A 20,202-nucleotide genomic window follows, 5' to 3' on the forward strand; every position below is an offset into this window, starting at 1 on the left:
GTCTTATCTGCCGCTTCACATTGCACAGAATCTACTTCCAATACAGAGTAATCTAGACATGTACATGAGCTGCTGCTAACCGTGCAAATGAAAAAACCAACAGTAAATAATATCCGACAAACACTGACTAGAATAAGGAACGCATCCGAGGAGAAGAGAGAATATTGTATGTGGGAGACTTTGGAATAATACCAACAGAACAAATTGACAGTAATAGACAAGAGCACAGTGCAGCAACATTAATAATACATCAGTTAGGAGGGAAAGAAACACCTTATTAAGACACTGCATATGACTGGGACATAGAATTAAGAATCCACAAGAAACCAATAATATAAATGTATTCTTTACTGTGCACGGAGGCTGTGTCCGTAGCATGTTTCATCTCTATCAGCACAAATACCTCATGTGCATTTCACATTCTCCACATTATGGGCCTAATTCAGGCTGGATCGCAGGACAAATTTGTTCTCAAAATAGGCAAAACCATGTGCACTGCAGGTGGGGCAATGTATACCTCCCAACATATCTTCTTTGTGCAGCAGGACACCCGTGTGTAAAGACGATGGCTGTGGCTTGAAAGATGAAATAATAATGCTCAGAAGAGGCTGTCAGGACCGGGTACCCTCCAGAAGCAGGCTAGGCGACCACATGGCGAACTGTGAATGGAGGATGGACACCGCAAGGCACAAGTGACAGCTCCTGGACAGGCGTAGCAAGGGTTAAGGCGCCCTTAAGGTGCCCATACACTAGTAAGATTTATCTTCAGATCTGGCTGGTTGGAACAAAAACATGGTTATGGATGAGTGACAGTTTGTCAGTTTTCCAGCATTTCCAAGCAAATGGTCAACTGTCATTTGCTCTCATCCATAACCATGTTTTTGTTCCAACCAGATAAATCTGCGTGTGTATGGCCACCTTTACACTTGTCCAACAAGTTGGACCTGATTGACTTGAGATTTATCCTATGTACAGGAGGATCAATCTCTTGGTTAGACCCAATGGCACGGGAACGTGCATCGGGGCCTACACATCAGGCACATCAGATTTTGTCAGACAGGTACATCAGATTTTGTCAGATAAATTGGCCTAATCCATCTGAATTGGGTCAAATCTGACAAAATCTCACAAGTGTAAAGGCCCCCTTACATTTGTCCGACTTGTCATAACGACATGTCGGACCCGATTGTCCCAGCAGCTCCCCGGGAGGGATCACATGCGATGGCACTTCATGTGCCAAGTTTTGCATGTGATAAATCGCATGCGATTTATTACATGCCACTCCCGGGGAGCTGCAGGGACAATGGGAGCGGGGGACAGCAGCAGGAATATGCCCACAAACAGAGAGTGGGCAAGGGGGGGTCGGGGTGCAGGGAGCCGGGCAGGAAGCCGCTGGGCAGGGAGCAGGGGGGGCGGCGGCGCAGAGTACCAGGGAGCCGGGCAGGAGAACACAATGCAGCAGCAGCACTTCCAAAAAAAAAGAAAAACCCCATACAAACGAATAGGAAGCCATTGATTGGCTGAGACCTCTCTCAGCCAATGAGCGATTGGCTGAGAGAGGTCTCAGCCAATCGCTGATTGGCTGAGAGAGGTCTCAGCCAATGAATGGCTTCCTATGCGTTTGTATGGCCCTTTTTTTTTTTAAGTGCTGCTGCTGCAGCGTCTTCTCCTGCCCGGCTCCCTGGTACTCTGCGCCGCCCCCCCTGCTCCCGCTGATGCTGCCCGGCTCCCTGCGCCTGACTCTGGTAGGTCCCCTGTTGTGGGGGAGCACGGCTCCGGGCAGCACATAAGATTTAGCAAATCTTATGTGCAGCCCGTCCGACCTCCCATCTCCGATCCGATGCGCACGGGGCCGCGCATCGGGTCGGAGGGGATGTCACCATATGCGATTTGGGACGATTTCACGGCCCGATTCATCCAAATCGGGCAAAATCGTGCCCAAATCGCATAATGTAAGGGGGCCTTAAGGGGCCCTTTAATCTCAGAAGTTCAGGACTAAAGCACTTAACACAAATAAGTAACAAGAAGTACTAGCACTGTGGCTGAAAACCTGATCCCTTATAAGAGAGAGGACAAAACCATTAGAGTGGGGAAATCAGGGAGAAATGGCCTAATCTGGTCTCCAACATGGTGCCGCCCTGTGAAGAGGACATCTGATGGATCCGGAGTTAACAGCACCCAGCCCCCAGTGACCAGCTCCAGTACCTGCAAAAAGGTTTCAGCAAAATGGTGCTAGACCCCCTGCCTGCCGCCCTATCCAGAGATGCCGCCCCACCAGCCCAAGTCTGCAATGCCGCCTGCGCACCCTGCTGCAGAGTTAAGCCTCCGTAGCATAACACAAAGAGAGTTAAGGCCCATACAAATGCAAATGGTTGATTGTCATTTGTTCCCAGAAATTTTCAGACTTTCATTCCAACCACCCACATTGGAAAGATAATCTTCTAGTATGTATGGGCCTTTAGATTCGGGGGAGTTATTTTGTTTCTGTGCAGAGTAAATGCTGGCTGCTTTAACACTGTTATTTAGATTTCAGTTTCAACACACCACACCCAAATCTAACTTTCTCTGCACGTTACATTTACCCCGCCTGCAGTGCACATGTTAGATTTGCCTAGGGTTACCAACTCATCCCTTTAATCCGGGACACATATTAATTACACAGGTTCTGTGGCAGTTTAAACCAGGTGAAATGGAGTCTTGAGATGTGGCAGTTTAAAACCAGGTGAAAGCCAGCCACAGAACCTGTGTAATTAATATGTGTCCCGGATTAAAGGGATGAGTTGGTAACCCTAGATTTGCCCCATCTGCAGTGCACATGTTAGATTTGCCCCATCTGCAGTGCACATGTTAGATTTGCCCCATCTGCAGTGCACATGTTAGATTTGCCCCACCTGCAATGCACATGTTAGATTTGCCCCACCTGCAGTGCACATGTTAGATTTGCCCCACCTGCAGTGCACATGTTAGATTTGCCCCACCTGCAGTGCACATGTTAGATTTGCCCCACCTGCAGTGCACATGTTAGATTTGCCCCACCTGCAGTGCACATGTTACATTTGCCCCACCTGCAGTGCACATGTTAGATTTGCCCCACCTACAGTGCACATGTTAGATTTGCCCCACCTACAGTGCACATGTTAGATTTGCCCCACCTCCAGTGCACATGTTAGATTTGCCCCACCTGCAGTGCACATGTTAGATTTGCCCCACCTGCAGTGCACATGTTAGATTTGCCCCACCTGCAGTGCACATGTTACATTTGCCCCACCTGCAGTGCACATGTTAGATTTGCCCCACCTGCAGTGCACATGTTACATTTGCCCCACCTGCAGTGCACATGTTAGATTTGCCCCACCTGCAGTGCACATGGCTTTGCTCATTTTGAGAACAATTTGCCCTGGGATCAAGTCTGAATAAGGCCCTGAATGTTTTATAGTCCAAATTAATTGGGAAAGTGTGAATGTTGCCCATAGCAACCAATCAGATTCTGTTGATCATTTCATAGGATGCAATAGAGAAATTATATCTAGAATCTGATTGGTTGCTATGGGCAACATCCCCACTTCCCGCTTTTTGAAGCTTTCTTTAGTAAATGTACTATATAGCGCCTCCCTTTATCTGCTTTTGTTGGTGGTATATAATGAGAAGAAGACAGTCCAACTGTACTGTACACTGTGCATGTTATTAGAGACATGATTGCCAAACCACCGAGCACTAATTATATTTCCTGATGAATTCACCGGATTCTTTTCCAAGAATATGTTACACAATGGCTGCCTTAACTGTGTTTAAGCAACTGTTGCTTTTTAAGAATCCTAGGTATTTAGGTATTGCTATATTTACGTAGCCTGGATTTAAAATGTATTTTAGGCAACTGCCTCCATAAATAGTTGTGTTAAGGTTAAGAAAGGTAACAGAGGCAATGATAGAAATGTAACCATAAAGGGGCTGAATGCAGGGTTGGCAGAAAATTGCAGATTACTCAGAAGAGTAACAATAGTGTATATGTGCTCATAGGCAGAGCTGTACACATGTGGAGATGTCTACATGTCTCCATTGGCAGCATATGCACTGCGCCCAGGGCCTGTTTCTACAAAGCGATCATAATCAGAGCCAGTGGAGCCCCATTACCTGACAGCAGCTCTTCTCAATTCAGCACATGCTGCTGGGCTGCAGTGAGTCCAGGGAGATGCTTAAAGTGCAGGGGGCGTGGTCACGCCTTTCATTATTAGGCCACGCCCCCAGACCCCCTGGTTCCTGCCAGGCTCTCCACTTCCCTGACTACACGCACGGTTTAGAATAGGACAGAACTCTAGCTATACATATGTGACACTCCCACAGTACTATTCTCTTGTGTGCATCTGCAAGGTAGCTGTCCAAACAGTATGGTGTCTCAACTACAAACCGCCAGAAATAAAGAGGATCCTCAAAGGGTAAGGGATGTCTGACGTCCCATTTCACAAGGGCAACGGAATATGTTGTGCTGTATAAGATACTTTGCATAAATAAATAATGCCTAGAGGCAGACTCTTTACCCTGTAATTTACATTCTTTTATCTAGGGAACAAAATACTTTCTTCTTACTACTCATGGGTGGGAAGGATAAGTTAGTCAGTGTTCATTCTAGCACCCGCCATCTTTGAAAACCCATGCAGTTCCTCTTCCCTGCCTGGGGTGTCGCTGTCTGCTGTGGTGTTTCTAGCACAGGTCTGGTTTGCATATCAGTGCTGATATACAGACCACACTGTGCTAGAAGCACTACAGCAGACAGCGACACCCCAGGCAGGGAAGAGGAACTACATGGATATTCAAAGACAGCGGGTGCTAGAATGCACACTATTAGTGGTACCCGGGTGATGTCATCCTCAGGGCCACATAACCTTCCCTAGATTGTGGTAATAGATCCCATAAGGGTGTCTGCAATCCTGTGGGGGGGGGGGGGGGGGGGGTGTTTTCCAGGTCACCAGTGATTTTCGTGCACCCCGTGGATTCTGTTTCTGGGGTCTGCAGGCTAATATTTGTGTGCTACTGTATATACAAAGGCAGGCAGTCATGTTCCTGTATATACATAAATCAGTACATACATAATGTCTGAGATGACAAAATATCTGCTAGAAATGCCAGTGACGCTCACATTTGTTATATAGGGGGAAATTTACCAATATGAAAAACCTAGTTTTTCGTATTGGTATTTTCCCTACGACTGCATACGACTGTTTAAGTCGTATGCAAAGTCGTGTTCCGGAGGATCAGTTACAAAGCAGTCAGATACGACTGCTTTGTAACCCTCCGATGGTGTAATGATTCGTATTAGCGGCCATATATACGGCTGCTAATACGAATTATTTCTAGCAGTCTGCACGGATCAGTCAGATCCGTGCAGGCTGCAAGGTGTAAAAAAAATAGAAAAAATAAATAAATAAAAAAAAAAACCGGCGTGGGGTCCCCCCCACAGCTGTAACCAGCACCAGGCTGAAGGAGCCGGGGCCGGTAATTAAAAATCAGGGAACCCGACAAATAGGGGTTCCCCGATTTTTAACAACCAGCCCCAGGCTCCAGGTCCGGGGCTGGTTCCCAAAATACGGGGGACAAAATGAGTAGGGGTCCCCCGTATTTTAAGAACCAGCCCCAGGCAAAACCAGCCAGCAGGGTAATGCCACAGCCGGGGGGAGACTTTTTATGCAAGTCCCCCCGGCCAAAGCATTAACCCTACCGACCAGTCAACCTGGCCAGGGGCCCTGGGGGAGTGGGGACCCCCCCAATAAAGGGGTCCCCCCCTCCAGGACTTACCTGACCAGGCTGAAGCCTGGTGCTGTCCTCGATGCCCCTGGGCGGTGGGCATCGAGCTGATTATCGTGTAAAAAAAAAGATGAACCTATTGTTTTTTACTGTGGCACTACAAGTGCCAGCAAGCCTCCCCAGCAAGCTGGGACTTGGAGAACCACAAGTCCCAGCCTGCTGGGCATTAAAGGGCCCGCTGGCACTTGTAGTTCCACAGTTAAAAAAATAGTGCACAAAACACACTGACACACTTTTAAAATAAAATTTTATTACATACAAAGCCCACACATACTAATACTTACCTATCTTCTTTCCGTAGGTATCCCTGGTCCTGTGTCGTCGTCTTCTGGTCCTGTGTCGTCTTCTTCCTCCATGTCGACCGTCGCTGTCGCCGTCCGGATCCGACGAAATCCATTTGGGAAGCTGTGGAAGGAAACCATACTCACCTGTCCCAGCGCGACGTAGTCCAGGTAAGTGTCTTGGCAAAAAAACAAACCGACAGCCCGAAACCAAGCGGACACGGAGACGCACGGTGTTTACATCGTGCGGCTCCGCCTCCCGAATTCCGCTATTGGCCGCCTTGCGGCCTAGCGGCCAATCAGGAGCCGCTAGGCCGCAAGGCGGCCAATAGCGGCATTCGGGAGGCGGAGCCGCACGATGTAAACAAACACCGTGCGTCTCCGTGTCCGCTTGGTTTCGGGCTGTCGGTTTGTTTTTTTGCCAAGACACTTACCTGGACTACGTCGCGCTGGGACAGGTGAGTATGGTTTCCATCCACAGCTTCCCAAATGGATTTCGTCGGATCCGGACGGCGACAGCGACGGTCGACATGGAGGAAGAAGACGACACAGGACCAGAAGACGACGGCACAGGACCAGGGATACCTACGGAAAGAAGATAGGTAAGTATTAGTATGTGTGGGCTTTGTATGTAATAAAATTTTATTTTAAAAGTGTGTCAGTGTGTTTTGTGCACTATTTTTTTAACTGTGGAACTACAAGTGCCAGCGGGCCCTTTAATGCCCAGCAGGCTGGGACTTGTGGTTCTCCAAGTCCCAGCTTGCTGGGGAGGCTTGCTGGCACTTGTAGTGCCACAGTAAAAAACAATAGGTTCATCTTTTTTTTTACACGATAATCAGCTCGATGCCCACCGCCCAGGGGCATCGAGGACAGCACCAGGCTTCAGCCTGGTCAGGTAAGTCCTGGAGGGGGGGGGGACCCCTTTATTGGGGGGGTCCCCACTCCCCCAGGGCCCCTGGCCAGGCTGACTGGTCGGTAGGGTTAATGCTTTGGCCGGGGGGACTTGCATAAAAAGTCTCCCCCCGGCTGTGGCATTACCCTGCTGGCTGGTTTTGCCTGGGGCTGGTTCTTAAAATACGGGGGACCCCTACTCATTTTGTCCCCCGTATTTTGGGAACCAGCCCCGGACCTGGAGCCTGGGGCTGGTTGTTAAAAATCGGGGAACCCCTATTTGTCGGGTTCCCTGATTTTTAATTACCGGCTCCAGGCTCCGTCAGCCTGGTGCTGGTTTCGGCTGTGGGGGGGACCCCACGCCGGTTTTTTTTTATATTTCTATTTTTTTTCTATTTTTTTACACTGGAGCCTGCACGGATCTGACTGATCCGTGCAGGCTTAAAGCAAATACGACAGGAAAATGGTGTTCTATTTTCCTGTCGTATTTGCGTGGGTGTTTCACACCACTTAGCAGCCGTATTATCAGTACGGCTGCTTAGTACATCAGGAACCACCATTCTTTTGAATGGTGATTTCTGTCGTATCCTATCGATGGTGTAGACATTCGTATTTGTAAATACAAATACGAATGTTCCATCTTTAGGACTACGAATTGTTGTATTTTTGGGATTGTAAATCCCGAAAATACAAATTCGTAAAAAAAAGGTGTATTTCTCCCTACGAATACACCTTTTTTCTACGAATCCATTTTGGTAAATGTCCCCCATAAATTCAACAAAAAACTGTTTTGTTAAAAAAGATTATACTTCCTATATAAGGTAAACATTACAGGTCATTATGATGAATAAATATGTTTGCTTGGCAATTTTCACACCTATTTTGACAAATTCACTCAAAGGGTTAAGCTGCCCCTAACTATAAGTTAGGTATACCAATTCTTGCACATTCGGGTACTGTATGTATTTCTGGCTGCATTGGAAACATTTCTTCTCCTGAAATGCTTTAAATATTTCCTTTTTCTTCTACCATGAGAGAGATTTGAATGATTGTTGAAAGTATTCTGCGAGAAACTGCATAGATAAAATGGATTGAGGAAGTTAACCTTGTCCATCCCAGAGGAGCCTCTAAGCTCCGCTCTTCCCTGCACGGACTTTCCCGTTGGCAGTCAAGAGCTTAATTTTTCACTTGCCATTAAGTGATAAAACCTTGTGTTTGGAAGCAGAACAGCAATTATCTGAGGGACGAGAGGAGTTTGAAGCATGCACAGTACATCCCATCTGGCAGCTGAGGGGCGATTTAAAGCACAGGATTTGTCAACTGCAACATCACTCTCCTTACCAGTCCCACATGGAAAATGACTTTGATCCACTGAATATTGTGCAGCAGGTTAGTATATTACCGCTATTTCCTCAAAAGTACTTTGTCTTTTCTGCTATTGATTTGCACAGCTATTACAATACTTCAGATATATAAGTACACAGAAAAGTGTGCCTATCAAAAATCAATGATGTCTATGAGGATCCTTGTTCTACATAATGCAGGTGTCTGCTGTGGAACTTCTAAGACCTCATCTCCTTGAAGCATACTTCCCTACTTTGCTGCCCCCTCCCTCCACCTTCCCTGGGTGCATGGGGGGGGAGGGGGTTGCAGGCAGAAGGTTGACATTTTTCCTAGGGTGTGAGTAGCTCAGTGTAGTATATGGGTAATAAATGTCAGGGCTGTGTATAGGGTTGGAACTGTTTGTGCACTGTTTTAGTGAATACTCCTAAAGTTGAGGCCTATGCAGGGGCAGATTGGCCATAGGCCGGTAGGCCACAGCACCTGTGAAGTCATCTGTTGACCAGTGATTTTCTGTAAGATGTGGCCCTATGCAGAGTAGTTGCCTCATCCCCCTCCTATCTTCCAAACAAACAAACTTTGCAAGTTCTCAGAGCAGAGCACTCATTGGTGCAAATAGTCATCGCCCCCATCTAAACCCATTGTGACATATGTTAAAGGGACAGGAGTGGGTGCTATCTGGGGGTGTAGCAATGTCTGGGGTGTTTCTGGGCACCAATGGGGGCAGGGGTGGGTACATTTCTGATATTAAGGGTATTATGGTAATAAGTTGTTTCTCTGCTTAATGGAGGTTTTGGGGTCTGTGGTCAGCCTCAATGTGGGGGAGGGGGTGTATTATTTAAAATGTGTAGGTTTGTGCTTTGCACAGCAGCTTATGGCTCTGAAGGGCCACAAGGCTGCCAACAGCTTCCACACAGGTGTAGTGATGTATTTATCCAGCTCATTTTGTTCTTGGTCCTATTCAGGAATATACCATATACCATCGAAAGAATATGACAAGAAATCAACATTCATTCGAATGGTGATCCCTAATTTACTAACCAGCCGTATGTAATATACGGCCGGTAATTGACCTGAAAATACGCCTGTAAAATACTCCTCATCAGTCAGATCCGTGCAGGCTTCAGTGAAAAAAAAAAATTTTAAAACCCCGACGTGCGGTCCCCCCGCCGGGCAAGTACCAGCCCTGAGCTCAAAGAGCCGGCACTGGTTTTAAAAATTCAGGGAACAAAAGTTATAGGGGTTCCCCAGTGCCAGTTACATGTTATTTCGCTAGTAGTGCCAGTTACATGTTATACATGTTATTTCGCTAGTAGTGCCAGTTACATGTTATACATGTTATTTAGCTAGTAGTGCCAGTTACATGTTATACATTTTATTTCGCTAGTAGTGCCAGTTACATGTTATACATGTTATTTCGCTAGTAGTGCCAGTTACATGTTATACATGTTATTTCGCTAGTACTGCCAGTTACATGTTATACATGTTATTTCGCTAGTACTGCCAGTTACATGTTATACATGTTATTTCGCTAGTAGTGCCAGTTACATGTTATACATGTTATTTCGCTAGTAGTGCTAGTTACATGTTATACATGTTATTTCGCTAGTAGTGCTAGTTACATGTTATACAAGTTATTTCGCTAGTGGTGCCAGTTACATGTTATACATGTTATTTTGCTAGTGGTGCCAGTTACATGTTATACATGTTATTTTGCTAGTGGTGCCAGTTACATGTTATACATGTTATTTCGCTAGTAGTGCCAGTTACATGTTATACATGTTATTTCGCTAGTGGTGCCAGTTACATGTTATACATGTTCTTTCGCTAGTAGTGCCAGTTACATGTTATACATGCTATTTTTCTAGTAGTGCCAGTTACATGTTATACATGTTATTTCTCTAGTATTCCCAGTTACATGTTATTTCGCTAGTATTGCCAGTTACATGTTATACATGTTATTTCGCTTGTAGTGCCAGTTACATGTTATACATGTTATTTCGCTAGTAGTGCCAGTTACATGTAATACATGCTATTTTTCTAGTAGTGCCCGTTACATGTTATACATGTTATTTCTCTAGTATTCCCAGTTACATGTTATTTCGCTAGTATTGCCAGTTACATGTTATACATGTTATTTCGCTTGTAGTGCCAGTTACATGTTATACATGTTATTTCGCTAGTAGTGCCAGTTACATGTTATACATGATATTTTTTTAGTAGTGCCAGTTACATGTTATACATGTTATTTCGCTAGTAGTGCCAGTTGCATGTTTTACATGTTATTTCGCTAGTAGTGCCAGTTACATGTTATACATGTTATTTTGTTAGTAGTGCCAGTTACATGTTATACATGCTATTTTTCTAGTAGTGCCCGTTACATGTTATACATGTTATTTCTCTAGTATTCCCAGTTACATGTTATTTCGCTAGTATTGCCAGTTACATGTTATACATGTTATTTCGCTTGTAGTGCCAGTTACATGTTATACATGTTATTTCGCTAGTAGTGCCAGTTACATGTTATACATGCTATTTTTCTAGTAGTGCCAGTTACATGTTATACATGTTATTTCTCTAGTATTCCCAGTTACATGTTATTTCGCTAGTATTGCCAGTTACATGTTATACATGTTATTTCGCTTGTAGTGCCAGTTACATGTTATACACGTTATTTCGCTAGTAGTGCCAGTTACATGTTATACATGCTATTTTTCTAGTAGTGCCGGTTACATGTTATACATGTTATTTCTCTAGTATTCCCAGTTACATGTTATTTCGCTAGTATTGCCAGTTACATGTTATACATGTTATTTCGCTTGTAGTGTCAGTTACATGTTATACATGTTATTTCGCTAGTAGTGCCAGTTACATGTAATACATGCTATTTTTCTAGTAGTGCCCGTTACATGTTATACATGTTATTTCTCTAGTATTCCCAGTTACATGTTATTTCGCTAGTATTGCCAGTTACATGTTATACATGTTATTTCGCTTGTAGTGCCAGTTGCATGTTATACATGTTATTTCGCTAGTAGTGCCAGTTACATGTTATACATGATATTTTTTTAGTAGTGCCAGTTACATGTTATACATGTTATTTCGCTAGTAGTGCCAGTTACATGTTTTACATGTTATTTCGCTTGTAGTGCCAGTTACATGTTATACATGTTATTTTGTTAGTAGTGCCAGTTACATGTTATACATGCTATTTTTCTAGTAGTGCCCGTTACATGTTATACATGTTATTTCTCTAGTATTCCCAGTTACATGTTATTTCGCTAGTATTGCCAGTTACATGTTATACATGGTTTTTCGCTTGTAGTGCCAGTTACATGTTATACATGCTATTTCGCTAGTAGTGCCAGTTACATGTTATACATGCTATTTTTCTAGTAGTGCCCGTTACATGTTATACATGTTATTTCTCTAGTATTCCCAGTTACATGTTATTTCGCTAGTATTGCCAGTTACATGTTATACATGTTATTTCGCTTGTAGTGCCAGTTACATGTTATACATGTTATTTCGCTAGTAGTGCCAGTTACATGTTATACATGCTATTTTTCTAGTAGTACCCGTTACATGTTATACATGTTATTTCTCTAGTATTCCCAGTTACATGTTATTTCGCTAGTATTGCCAGTTACATGTTATACATGTTATTTCGCTTGTAGTGCCAGTTACATGTTATACATGTTATTTTGCTAGTAGTGCCAGTTACATGTTATACATGCTATTTTTCAAGTAGTGCCAGTTACATGTTATACATGTTATTTCGCTAGTAGTGCCAGTTACATGTTATACATGTTATTTTGCTAGTAGTGCCAGTTACATGTTATACATGCTATTTTTCTAGTAGTGCCCGTTACATGTTATACATGTTATTTCTCTAGTATTCCCAGTTACATGTTATTTCGCTAGTATTGCCAGTTACATGTTATACATGTTATTTCGCTTGTAGTCAGTGGTGCAAGTAGGAAAAAGGTCCTAGTGGTAGTGTGCCGCGCGCCGAAGGCGCGCGACGAAAAATGGGCGTGGTCAGGGGGTGTGACCAGGGGTGTGGTCATATGACACTAGGGGGAGTGGCTGGAATATTGCACGCCGAATGCACACGGCCAAAGTTTACACAGTAATGCCTGTTACGCGTCACACACCCAATACATATGACCCATGCCATAATGCCCACACGCACCCACCTCCCACCGACAACATCTCCGCCACCACCCATAGCACCCTACGCAATACATCCTTTCACCGGTAAAAGGGGCGCAGCCCCTTCCAACCTAGTATAGAACATTATTAGTGAATATCAAAAGGGGTGGATCCAGCTGTTGATCCATTCAGGTCCACATACACAAAATACATACACATATATACACAAAATAAACATACTGTAAACAAAAAGACAAAGGCAAGGGAGACACAGGAGAGAGAGATAAGTGGAGAGACAGAGAGAGAGAGCGCGAGAGAGATAAGTGGAGAGACAGAGAGAGAGAGAGATAAGTGGAGAGAGAGAGAGAGAGGTGGAGAGAGAGATAAGTGGAGAGAGAGATAAGGAGAGAGAGAGATAAGGAGAGAGAGAGATAAGGAGAGAGAGAAGGAGAGAGAGATAAGGAGAGAGAGATAAGGAGAGAGAGAGAGATACCTCATCAGCAGCAGCAGCAGAGGTGCCCGGGAGCTTGGACAGGTCTGGTGTTATCTCTCCAGGTAGCAAGGAACACTGGGGGCGGCGGCGGAGTCCTGGGGACGGCTGTCATGGTATCCCCTACATCCGACAAGACTGCTGGGGCCGTGGAAGGAGCGGCGGTCCGGGTGCAGGGTTATGGGGAGGAGAGGAAGGGAGGAGGTGCTATCTGCCATTGCAGCTGTCAGCTTGTCAGGTCAGGTGGTCCGCGTAGCTCCCGTCCGCGGCCCGCACACCTGACCCACGCCGCCGCTGTGCTGTTTACAGACTTTAAACAGCGGCGGCAGCATGCAATGCGTGAGAAAAGTCAGCGCAGCCAATCAGCCGCTTAGCCTCAGTTACAAGGTGCCTTGTAACAGAGGCTAAGCGGCTGATTGGCTGCGCTTATTTTTCATATAACAGAGGCTGGGAGGGGAGGGAGAGAAGCGCAGTGGCGTAACTATACATTTTGCTCCCCCCTGCCAAAAAGTTTGTGGCTCGCCCCCCCCCCCCCCCCCCCCGTGTGTGTGTGTGTGTGTGTGTGTGTGTGTGTGTGTGGCCAGGATGCACGTTCTCTCTAAGAGAGTGGAGAGAGAGAGAGGACAGCAGAGAGAGCAGAGAATGAGAGAGAGAAGGACAGCGGCAGGAGAGAGATAAAGACAGCAGAGAGAGATAAAGACAGCAGAGGGAGAGAGATAAAGACAGCAGAGGGAGAGAGATAAAGACAGCAGAGGGAGAGAGATAAAGACAGCAAAGAGAGATAAAAACAGCAGAGAGAGATAAGGAAAGCAGAGAGGACAGCAGAGAGAGATTATGACAGCAGATATAGAGATAAAGACAGCAGAGAGAGAGATAATGACAGCAGAGAGAGAGATAAGGACAGCAGAGAGAGATAAAGACAGCAGAGAGAGAGAGGGATAAAGACAGCAGAAAGTAACAAATCACTTTCATTATTCAAGGCAAGCAGTGTACCGTGGAGACAGTGTCGGGTTCCATGGAGGCAGCAGTGCATCACATTAGGGAGTGCAGGGCAGAAGGCGACGTTGGAGGCATCAGCGGTGGGTTTCGTGGAGGCTGCGGCGGCGGGTCCCGAGAAGGCTACAGCTGCAGTCAGAGCCCAGGCAGAAGCGCCGTGCAGTAGCGCATCATAACCCTGCGGCCTGTTTCATTTATCGCGCCGGGGCAGTCACTAGAGCGTGACAACAGGCCCCGGCAGCGGCATTAAAGAGTGGAGGGGGAGGGTCCTGTAGTACAGCCGCCGGGCGGACGGGTAATTGCTGGGGCAGGGGATGTTGGTAGGCGGCGCATTTGTGAACCGGGGATGCGAGGTGACGCCACTGGACAGCAGGCTTTTTGGCCGCGCCCACGCCGCAGCTGACTCCGCTCCTCAGCCTGCGGGGCGGGCAGCGGCAGGCATGTAAGTGCTGGCCGCCGGCGCCCACACAGACAGCGCTGCACTCGCTCCCCCAAGCGGTGGCTGCCTTAGTGTATTTACGCCACTGGAGAAGCGCAATGCGCTCCCCTCCACTCCGAAAGCAATTAGCTGTGGCGGGGCGGCGAAAACCACGCCCCCCGCCACTAACATATGCGCGCATGCGCATTAAACACTTTGGGGCAGATTTGTTATGGCGGTACGGGGTACCGGCAGTATTTCTTTTAACGGTACGCCGTACCACCCCGTACCGCCATACTTGCAGCTCTGCTTGTAGTGCCAGTTACATGTTATACATGTTATTTCGCTAGTAGTGCCAGTTACATGTTATACATGTTATTTTGCTAGTAGTGCCAGTTACAGATGTAGCCAGTAGTTTTTTAGCAAAAAATAAAAGAACATTTAGGAGACTATGGTTTTCGCAATAATTTGGATAACGATATCTGGATGAGGGATACTCAACCTATACCACACCTTTTTTTTTAATTATTTGTTTGTTTTATTTTTTTACACATTGCAGCCTGCACAGATCTGACTGATACGTGTAGGCTGCCAATTCGTATTTGTACAGTACTTGGTTACTGGATATATGACCGCCAAATACAGTATGAATGGCCACAAATACAACCCCATTTGCCATCGGGGAAATACAAATCCATAATTAAGGCACATTAGTAAACCTTCCCTACTGTATTTACGAATTGTATTTTCCCGAGAATACGGTCGATGTGGGTCGTAGGGAGTTGTGCCTGGCATCAGCCCTATTCTTGATTCTTGGTAAATTTCCCCCAATATATTTGAATAGGTGACTACCTGAGGTATTTTGGCAGAACTGTACATGATACCAGCTGTATGACAGTATTAAAATGTATACAAAACAGAAAGACTTTTGTTATAAGAACTAAAAATTATAAATGGCAAAAAAGGGGATTATTTTAATATTTTTCTCAAAACATTTAAACTTGCAGTCCATCATCAAGGTACCCCAATTTTCTGAAAGTCCCTACACTAGTATGTATGCCCAGGACACCATTACATTGCAGTAGACAGACACTACATCTATAGGGACATAGCCAAGGACCGGGCAGGTGGAATTCAGTGTATTTCCGGGACGTAGAGGAGGTCAGGGCAGGTGTCACACAGTGGATCTCTAGGGACATAGCCTAGGTCAGGGCAAGTGACAGACATTGCATTTCCAGAGATGTAGGCAATATAGGTCAGGCAGCAGTCAGTGCATCTCCAGGGACATAGCCAAGGTAGGTACAGGCAGCAGACAGTGCAGCTCCAGGGACATTGTTTAGGTCAGGGCAGGTGTCAGACACTGCATCTCCAGAGATGTAACCAAGAAAAGGCAGGTGGAATTCACTACATCTCTATGGACATAGCTGAGGTCGGGGCAGCTGTCAGACAGTATATCTCCAGGGATGTACTATAGCTGAGATTGGGACAGGTGTAGGACAGTGCATCTCCAGGGATGTAGCTGAGATTGGGGCAGGTGTAGTACAGTGCATCTCCAGACATGTAGCTGTGATTGGGGCAGCTGTCAGACAGTGTATCTCCAGGTATATAGCTGAGGTCAGGGCAGGTGGGAGATAGTGCATCTCCAGGGATGTAGCCGAGATTGGGGCAGGTGTAGGACAGTGCATCTCCAGGGATGTAGCCAAGATTGGGGCAGGTGTAGGACAGCGCATCTCCAAAGATGTAGCCGAGATTGGGGCAGGTGTAGTACAGTGCATCTCCAGGGATCTAGCCGAGATTGGGGCAGGTGTAGGACAGCGCTTCTCCAGGGATCTAGCCGAGATTGGGGCAGGTGTAGGACAGCGCATCTCCAGGGATCTAGCCGAGATTGGGGCAGGTGTAGGACAGTGTATCTCCAGGGATGTAGCTGAGATTGGGGCTGGTGTAGGACAGTGCATCTCCAGAGATCTAGCTGAGATTGGGGCTGGTGTAGGACAGTGCATCTCCAGAGATCTAGCCGAGATTGGGGCAGGTGTAGTACAGTGCATCTCCAGACATGTAGCTGAGATTGGGGCAGGTGTAGCACAGTGCAACTCCAGGGATGTAGCTGAGGTTGGGGCAGGTGTAGTACAGTACATCTCCAGAGATGTAGCTGAGATTGGGGCAGGTGTAGTACAGTGCATCTCCAAAGATGTAGCTGAGATTGGTGCAGGTGTAGGACAGTGTATCTCCAGGGATGTAGCTGAGATTGGGGCTGGTGTAGGACAGTGCATCTCCAGAGATCTAGCCGAGATTGGGGCAGGTGTAGTACAGTGCATCTCCAGGGATGTAGCCGAGATTGGTGCAGGTGTAGTACAGTGCATCTCCAGAGATGTAGCTTAGGTCAGGGCAGGTGGTAGACAGTGTATCTCCAGGGATGTAGCTGAGATTGGGGCAGGTGGGAGACATTGTATCTCCAGGGATGTAGCTGAGGTTGGGGCAGGGGTAGTAAAGTGCATCTCCAAGCATGTAGCCAAGATTGGGGCAGCTGTCAGACCGTGTATCTCCAGGTATGTAGCTGAGGTCAGGGCAGGAGGGAGAGAGTGCATCTCCACACATGTAGCTGAGATTGGGGCTGGTGTAGTACAGTGTATCTCCAGTGATGTAGCTGAGATCAGGGCAGGTGTAGCACAGTGCATCTCCAGGGATGTAGCCGAGATTGGGGCAGGTGTAGTACAGTGCATCTCCAGAGATGTAGCTTAGGTCAGGGCAGGTGGTAGACAGTGTATCTCCAGGGATGTAGCTGAGATTGGGGCAGGTGGGAGACATTGTATCTCCAGGGATGTAGCTGAGGTTGGGGCAGGGGTAGTAAAGTGCATCTCCAAGCATGTAGCCGAGATTGTGGCAGCTGTCAGACAGTGTATCTTCAGGTATGTAGCTGAGGTCAGGGCAGGTGGGAGAGAGTGCATCTCCACACATGTAGCTAAGATTGGGGCAGGTGTAGTACAGTGCATCTCCAGGGATGTAGGCGAGATTGGGGCAGGTGTAGGACAGTGCATCTCCAGAGATGTAGCTGAGATTGGGGCAGGTGTAGGACAGTGCATCTCCAAAGATGTAGCTGAGATTGGGGCAGGTGTAGGACAATGCATCTCCAGAGATCTAGCCGAGATTGGGGCAGGTGTAGTACAGTGTATCTCCAGGGATCTAGCCGAGATTGGGGCTGGTGTAGGACAGTGCATCTCCAGAGATCTAGCAGAGATTGGGGCAGGTGTAGTACAGTGCATCTCCAGGGATGTAGCCGAAATTGGTGTAGGATAGTGCATATCCAGAGATGTAGCTGAGGTCATGGCAGGTGGGAGAGAGTGCATCTCCAGACATGTAGCTGAGATTGTGGCTGGTGTAGTACAGTGTATCTCCAGGGATTTAGCTGAGATCGGGGCAGGTGTAGCACAGTGCATCTCCAGAGATGTAGTTGAGGTCCGGGCACGTGGGAGACAGTGCATCTCAAGGGATGTAGGCGAAATTGGGGCAGGTGTAGGACAGTGCATCTCCAGAGATGTAGCTGAGGTCAGGACAGGTGTAGTACAGTGCATCTCCAGGGATGTAGGCGAGATTGATGCAGGTGTAGGATAGTGCATATCCAGAGATGTAGCTGAGGTCAGGGCAGGTGTAGTACAGTGCATCTCCAGACATGTAGCTGAGATTGGGGCTGGTGTAGTACAGTGTATCTCCAGGGATGTAACTGAGATCGGGGCAGGTGTAGCACAGTGCATCTCCAGAGATGTAGCTGTGGTTGGGGCAGGTGTGAGACATTGCTTCTCCAGAGATGTGGGGCAGGTGGGAGACAGTGTATCTCCAGGGATGTAGCTGAGGTTGGGGCAGGGGTAGTACAGTGCATCTCCAAGGATGTAGCCGAGATTGGGGCAGCTGTCAGACAGTGTATCTCCAGGTATGTAGCTGAGGTCAGGGCAGGTGGGAGAGAGTGCATCTCCAGACATGTAGCTGAGATTGGAGCAGGTGTAGTACAGTGCATCTACAGGGATGTAGCCGAGATTGGTGCAGGTGTAGGACAGTGCATCTCCAGAGATCTAGCCGAGATTGGGGCAGGTGTAGTACGGTGCATCTCCAGGGATGTATCCGAGATTGGGGCAGGTGTAGGATAGTGCATAGCCAGAGATGTAGCTGAGGTCAGGGCAGGTGGGAGACAGTGCATCTCCAGGGATGTAGGCGAGATTGGGGCAGGTGTAGGACAGTGCATCTCCAGAGATGTAGCTGAGGTCAGGGCAGGTGTGAGACAGTGCATCTCCAGGGATGTAGGCGAGATTGGGGCAGGTGTAGGACAGTGCATCTCCAGAGATGTAGCTGAGGTCAGGGCAGGTGTGAGACAGTGCATCTCCAGACATGTAGCTGAGATTGGGGCAGGTGTAGGACAGTGCATCTCCAGAGATGTAGCTGAGGTCAGGGCAGGTGTGAGACAGTGCATCTCCAGGGATGTAGCCGAGATTGGTGCAGGTGTAGGATAGTGCATATCCAGAGATGTAGCTGAGGTCAGGGCAGGTGTAGTACAGTGCATCTCCAGAGATGTAGCTTAGGTCTGGGAAGGTGGGAGACAGTGTATCTCCAGGGATGTAGCTGAGATTGGGGCAGGTGGGAAACAGTGTATCTCCAGGGATGTAGCTGAGGTTGGGGCAGGGGTAGTACAGTGCATCTCCAAGGATGTACAGTAGCTGAGGTCAATGTATGCAGTGTTTTGCATGAAGCCTTGTGTACACCAATTGTAACTAAGTCTAATGTAATGCTGTCAGATTGGCCAATATATTTTTCCCATTCAATATTTATTCATAGATTGAATCCGTCAAGAGTCAACAAAATTCATTAATTGAAAAACTTACTCAAGAGCAACGGGCTTTAGAAGACGCACTGTTGGAAAATGACATACAGGTAAGTAAATGGGGGTTATTTAAAAGCTGAGAGCACTGGAAATGTTATTTCAACTCTAAAAATGGCTTTTTCCGCAGGAAATGATTGATTCAGAAGACATGACACATGAGTTCAGTGAGGTCCCTGCAGTACTTCAAGAGATAGAGTGCCCGTATCCTGATCTGAAAGCCTCCATTGTAACGGGATTTCAGCAGCTTGCTGAACTGTACATGTCCAAGATGAGAGAGCTCTATAAACAATCACAGGACACAGACAGGTAGGATGCATTGTTTTTAGAAATATGCCGTGGGGCAGCACAGCTGTGTAATGGTTAGCGTTACTGCCTCACAGCTCTGAGGTCATGGGTTCGATTCCCACCATGGCTCTAACTGTGCAGAGTTTGTATATTCTCCCTGTGCTTGCGTGGGTTTCCTCCGGGTACTGCAGTTTCCTCCCACAATCCAAAAATATACTGGTAGATTATTGGCTCCCAAATAATTTAACCCTAGAATGTCTGTGTGCGCATGTACATGTGTTAGGGAATAATGGCCCTTATTCTGATCGGTGCGGATATTCCCGAATTCTTACGGTGCGGGCCGCACGCCACGCTGTGCGGCAGCGTGCGGCCATCGTCCGTAGAAACGCCCACGTGTCCTCCGCATTCGGACGGACTCACTCTTTAGGAACAGGGCGTGTTTACGGACGACATACAAACCATGCGTGTGCGGAGGACACACTCAGATTCTGCACGGTATTACAGAGTATGCACGGTGATACCGCATCCGAATGGATGGCAAGCGGGGCGTCCGCACGGAAGCGGTGTATTTACGCAAAACTACCCACTATTATGTCTATTCTGCAATACATCACATGACCCACTTATTCAATTACCTATCCTCATCAAAAAAAGTTTATTTGTAATTGGAATCAATTAA

General features: G+C 47.0%; 1 protein-coding gene across 3 annotated transcripts in view; it reads left to right on the forward strand.

The window, feature by feature from the left end:
* Positions 1 to 20,202, forward strand: part of CCDC148 (coiled-coil domain containing 148) — a 171,977-nt gene that overhangs the window by 97,083 nt on the left and 54,692 nt on the right. For all 3 annotated transcript variants that reach the window (XM_083154014.1, XM_083154016.1, XM_083154015.1), the window contains 3 exons: positions 8,197 to 8,360; positions 19,193 to 19,288; positions 19,366 to 19,544. In XM_083154014.1, coding sequence (XP_083010140.1) covers positions 8,197 to 8,360; positions 19,193 to 19,288; positions 19,366 to 19,544 — 439 coding nt within the window. The remainder of the gene's footprint in view (positions 1 to 8,196; positions 8,361 to 19,192; positions 19,289 to 19,365; positions 19,545 to 20,202) is intronic.

The sequence above is a fragment of the Crinia signifera genome, chromosome 7 (assembly GCF_055691185.1).
Source record: "Crinia signifera chromosome 7, ASM5569118v1, whole genome shotgun sequence".
Classification (NCBI taxonomy): domain Eukaryota; kingdom Metazoa; phylum Chordata; class Amphibia; order Anura; family Myobatrachidae; genus Crinia; species Crinia signifera.